The 5,501-nt window shown below is 34.0% G+C and overlaps 1 protein-coding gene across 1 annotated transcript; it reads left to right on the top strand.

Annotated features, from left to right (window-relative positions):
- The first annotated feature begins 2,189 nt into the window (after positions 1-2,189).
- On the top strand, positions 2,190-3,643 carry LOC143589433 (uncharacterized). The gene is made up of 3 exons (XM_077070193.1): positions 2,190-2,813; positions 3,073-3,148; positions 3,292-3,643. The coding sequence occupies exons 1-3, from the start codon at positions 2,190-2,192 to the stop codon at positions 3,489-3,491; spliced, it is 900 nt and encodes a 299-aa protein (XP_076926308.1). The 3' UTR covers positions 3,492-3,643.
- Positions 3,644-5,501: the final 1,858 nt, after the last annotated feature.

Below are 5,501 nucleotides of genomic sequence, written 5' to 3' on the forward strand. Positions count from 1 at the left end.
GATATTGGTGTGACGAGGCGTGAAGAGAGAGCGTGTAGTACTTTAAAAATCATTTTGAGATTGACATGTTTTAATCTTTTGTTGTGTTAGAATTACGTATATACGCGTATCGTTTTCAGTTTCGGGACGAGGTTGATGTTCATGATCATATCTTGTTGAATAAAAATAACCTATTTACCTCTTATGTTATGGTTATGTAAAATGAAAGTATTACAATAACAAAACATAAGTTTTATGCTTTATGGATGCATCTTGTTTTATATAAATATATCAAAGAAAATGACCAACATAACTTTTAATCTTCTTCCTTCAAACAGAAGATAGCTAGAAAAAGGATGGTGAAATTGCCACCAATCAAGGTACTTTCATGAAGTACAACCATTGATGCTCATCTTACAACTTCTACTCTGTTCACCATGTGATGGTGCATATTGATTGTTGAAGGATGCCCCATGCCCACATGAATCTTTGGTCATCCCCAATAGATAAACTTCACCTACTCAACATAATGGCTCTTTAGCAACTAAAAATGGACCATAAGTACTTGGTACACATGCACAACTTTTATTACATTGGGTACATATGTTTAAAAACACTATTGCTATATAAATAAATCATGTTGTGGTTGTGTATGATAAGGAGCAAATGTTAAAAAGGAAATCTTGTTGAATTCACTATTATCTACTTTTATGGTTGAGACATAATGATGTGGTCCCGAACAATGATACATTTCGAGGACATAATGATACAATTCGAGGATGTCGTGGGTCACTTGTCAAGTTACTCAAGCATCTATTGCTACATTTGTTTCGTTTCATAACCATCTACAAGTTATTCGATGAAACAAGTTACCGTAAAATCCGTGTTATCTGTTATTTACACGTAGAAGTAAAGACAAGATGAAAGAAACAAAAATCTTATATAGGTAACAACTTAAAACAAAGATATAGTAATAGTTTCAGACTTTCAGTCACATCGATCTTAATCGTATCTTAATGTACATTAATGTAATTGTGTGATACAAACAAAATTGGTGGGTCCCAAGTATTTATGAAATTAATGTAGTTTGTAATTGTAACATGGAAATTCAACCGTTACTTTTGTTTTCACTTTGAATGCTAGTCACCCCACCTCATGTACCTCTGGCCTCACTGTGCTTTTGAAGCCATGTCCCATGGAGTGTTTTAATTGTATTTTAGCTTGTTCTTATTATTTTTATTAGTAATCAATCTGATTCATTATTTTATTTTATCCTAAACACAAACTTTTGTTTTCAGAGAGCAGTATTGTTTATTCAAAGCTTATTTTAATCTAATTGACAACTAAATCCAGTTACCAATGAACAATGTAAGTATGTAACACGCTAATATGTTCAGTTATGTTCAATTACCAATGAACAGTGTAAGTATGTAACACGCTCATATGTTCCGTTTTGTTCATATCATTGTTTTTTAAAATAAATGCTTAAACTCTTGATACGCTTTTAAATTTTTACCATAATAGTAAGAAAAAGTGAGTTGAATTTTAGACAATTGTTACGCTTATCATAAACTTCTAGAATGTTTTTCAAGACTTTGGACGATCAGGATTTAATGTCTAGGACTTTAAATGGTGACGATCAACCTAAATTGCAGTTATCAACTTACCATAAAGGGAAACAATATATTATATAATTTTAAATGTGTTTAAATCAAATGATATAAATCATCCATATTGTAAAAAAAAATACAAAGTGTACAATATATTTTTATGAGAAAAGATATAATACAATAATTGCTTAACGTACATTAGGTACAAGAATACTTATATTCATGAAATCGATCCACGAAATCACATCACAAGATATCGAAATCGTCAATACATATCCAATTAATCATTGGTGCACCGAAATAAATAGTTTTAGATCGTTAAATGATCAATTTTTTTACTTTTCTTCACGAAAACCGTTTTTGAGCGTTTTAGGTTTTTGGCTGAACGTTTTAGTATTTTTTTCCTTTGAGTGTTTTTTTTGTCTTTGAGCGCTTAACGTACCTTTTGTACGTTAAGCAATTATTGTACATTAACCTCACCCATATTTTTATAATAATAATTTGTAAATGAGCAAAATGACTATATAAATTAATTAAGCAGATTCTATAGGCAGGTCAAAAGCACCACCACTTAGTTGTAAAACTACTACACAGCTCACCATGAAAACCATTGATATATTTTGTGCTTCACAGGCTGCCATCACCACCATGGCTTCCGACATTCACCACCACCCCTCCTCCTCCTCCTCCTCCTCCTCCTCTTCCTCCGGCCGCGCAATCGACCGACACAACCCGATAATCCAAGACCAAAAAAGACTCCCCACAACCAGTAACCTCCCACCACCCCCACCTCCAAACCATCACAAAAATAATAAAAAGAAGTCCAAAACTCCCAAAACATTAAATGATCAAAAGAGAAAAAACATAGATGAAAACAATGAGGAACAGGAAAAACAGTTAGTTACAATTAAGAATAATCAAGTTGTTAGAAGACAAGGAGGAGTGTTACTAGGATGGGGTTGCGCTAGGCCTGGTGATTTCATTAGTCCGGCTAATTCTTCGAGGTTTTTGTTGTCCGATAAAGCGTTGTCTGATCAGTTTGATCCTCTTTTGAAGCAAGTTTTACCGCCTGCACCACCACCTGTTGAGGAGAAAGTTTATAAATTGGATAATGAGATGCCTTTCAAGAAAAATGATGGGAATTCGAATTCTTCTCCTGTCAAGACGACGACAACGACTCCACGGTCTTCGTCGTCTTTGTCATCGCGCTCGTCCGATCAACAGGTTTTCTTATATGCTATTATGCTATGTTAGAATCCTGTGTATTACATATGCAGAATATATGATAAAAATATAAAAAGAAAAAAAATGTTATGATTAGTAATTACACTTATGCTAATAATTACGCAACCTATACCGATAGTTTTCAATATATTATTGGTTATGTGACGCAGTTACATAACTAGTTTATGTGTCACAAAAAGTATTCATTTATGTATATATTTTTTATGTGCTTAAAAAATGTTGTTTCTATATATTGCAGGTGGTTGTGTTAAAAGTGTCGTTGCATTGTAGAGGATGTGAAAGAAAAATGAGGAAACATATATCTAAAATGGAAGGTATACAAAAGTGAAAAGTTGATAATACTCTATGTTTCATGTATATTTTTATTAGTCTTTAAAATATATAAAAGCAGGAACTTTTAATACTTTTGTTTAAATTGAAGACGAAAATATTGACATAAATGAAACAATTGTTGTAGGGGTAACATCCTTTGACATAGACTTTATGGCAAAGAAGGTGACGGTGGTCGGTGACATAACACCGCTAGCGGTTCTCACAAGTGTGTCAAAGGTCAAGAACGCTAAGTTATTAACTCCCACAACAATCGCGTCTCCACCAGTGCCTCAGGTGGACTCGGATTTCTCTGAAATCAAGAAGCAATTAGGATTCGTCGCGTAAATTAGTACGGGATCAAGTAGGCTAGTGGTCTTAATCTTGGAGTGTTTTGGTTCATTTTACTATTTTAGTTATGTTGTGGACATGATTTGTGATTTAGGTGGAGGGACACAACGTACCCTATGGTATTTTTGTGATTATCAAAATAAAATAAATTGGAATAGTTTCATAAGCCCAAGGTGTGACAGTAACATGACATTGAATTTGTTCTGCCCAAAAAATAGTTATAATAACAAAGTGGGAAAGCATAAGAATATTATTACGCTGTAATTTTATTAACCTTATCTTTTTCTTTCCTTTTCTTTTTAAAATGCTCTTAAAAATTAATTTTTCAAAAGTTAAATTGTCTATCAGATTGCGTGTAACTAGCAGTATCAAGATGTGTAGTAAACATATCGCTTCCTATGCTTTTCATCATTTCATGGTTCACGCTCCATGGTGACAGAAATGTGGATTTATGGTTTGATGGTTCAAGCATCCTCTTCTTTTTCGGCAAACTTAAGTCAGTTTCATGCACTGGCGTAGCTTAGTTGGGGCCAGGGGTGGCCCCAACCCCTCCGTTTTTTCGCTCGGTGGCGTAAAATTTTCCTTTTTCGGCCGAAACTTTTTATACATAGTGTAAATTTACCCGTTTTCGACCGAAATTTTGCGCTCGGCCCCCCTCCGTTTTTGGCTCGGTAGTGTAAATTTATCTTTTTTCGACCGAAAATTATTATACATAGTGTATGTTTACCCGTTTCCGACCGAAATTTTGAGTCCGACCCATCCATATTTTCGCTTGGTCGTGTAAATTTATCCTTTTTTCGGCCGAACAATTTTATACATAGCGTAAATTTACCCGCTTCCGACCGAAATTTTGAGCCCGTCCCCCTCAAGCTTATGAATTTTTTTTATACACATTGAGTCTGACCCCCTTGATATATATGTCCAAGCTTCGCCACTGGTTTCATGGTTTGAACGTGAGAAAATAATCTCGTCTAAAAAAACTTCGATGAAAAAATGTATGGTCATAGAAGCTAACGGTTGATGATGGTCTTGTAGAATACATGTTATTTGTTATACTTGGTCATTAACATTTACATGTAACCTATGATTAAGCTATCATATTGATTAGTAGATTTTAAAGTTTTTTTTACCTGCTTGACTTCTATAAGAACAATAGTTGTATGGGCCATTTTGTGAGTCTATTCTTTTTTATAAAAACAATAACAAATAGTTTGTTTGTATGGGTCATAGTTCGATGGGCTCGAAAGACATCCCCATTCCCACCATCAACGCATCAAGTCCAAAATTTTTTAAAATTTTTTCTTTAACAAGCTCATCTTCATTAAACAAAATATCCAATTACAACATAGAATCATGTAAGCTGATAACAAGTTGCACCATCACCCTCTTTTGAATGATAAAATTGATCCTACTGAAAACAAAGTTATAATTTTTTGGCGTCGATAAGTTACTGTTCATGACCTGCTTAACTCTTTTCGGGGTCAAGAGACCCAAATGTATCAAAAACAAAAGGAATGACAAATGTTGATTATCGGCACATGCTTTCTCATGCTTAGCATTTTTTCCTAATTCCGCCTTCAACACGGTTTGCCTAACAACAAACCTGGTGTCCTTAAGCTTGACAATTGGATACTTCAGTAAGGTCTATACAAACAAAAAAGCCTGACAATCGGATACTTCAATTAGGTCTATACAAACAAACTTTCACATGTTCATCCAAACACAAGAACGTCTATAAACAAACTTTCACATGTTCATCCAAACACAAGAACGTCTATTAACCGGAGAGTAGACATCCCTTCAAATGGATCCGACAAAAATTCACAGAAACTTCTATTTTTAGCAAGATCCCAGCTCGTTTTAACGCATAACAACAAAGGACGTCTCTATCCAAATTGAGATAGCTTTTCATTTTCTTAAAGTTATTGCCCATTGCCTCCATTAAGTATATCCATACAAGTTTGGTATTGTACAAAATAACATTTCTACAAAAGAAATAATAAAAAT

Source organism: Bidens hawaiensis, unplaced genomic scaffold, assembly GCF_021521415.1.
Source record: "Bidens hawaiensis isolate Kalapana, Puna unplaced genomic scaffold, B.hawaiensis_p1.1 tig00037561_1, whole genome shotgun sequence".
In the NCBI taxonomy this organism is placed as follows: domain Eukaryota; kingdom Viridiplantae; phylum Streptophyta; class Magnoliopsida; order Asterales; family Asteraceae; genus Bidens; species Bidens hawaiensis.

Coding starts and splice junctions, on each gene's coding strand:
- LOC143589433 (XM_077070193.1), top strand. CDS start 2,190: ATGAAAACCATTGATATATTTTGTGCTTCACAGGCTGCCATCACCACC. Junction 2,814..3,072: donor CGCGCTCGTCCGATCAACAG/GTTTTCTTATAT, acceptor TATATATTGCAG/GTGGTTGTGTTAAAAGTGTC. Junction 3,149..3,291: donor ACATATATCTAAAATGGAAG/GTATACAAAAGT, acceptor CAATTGTTGTAG/GGGTAACATCCTTTGACATA.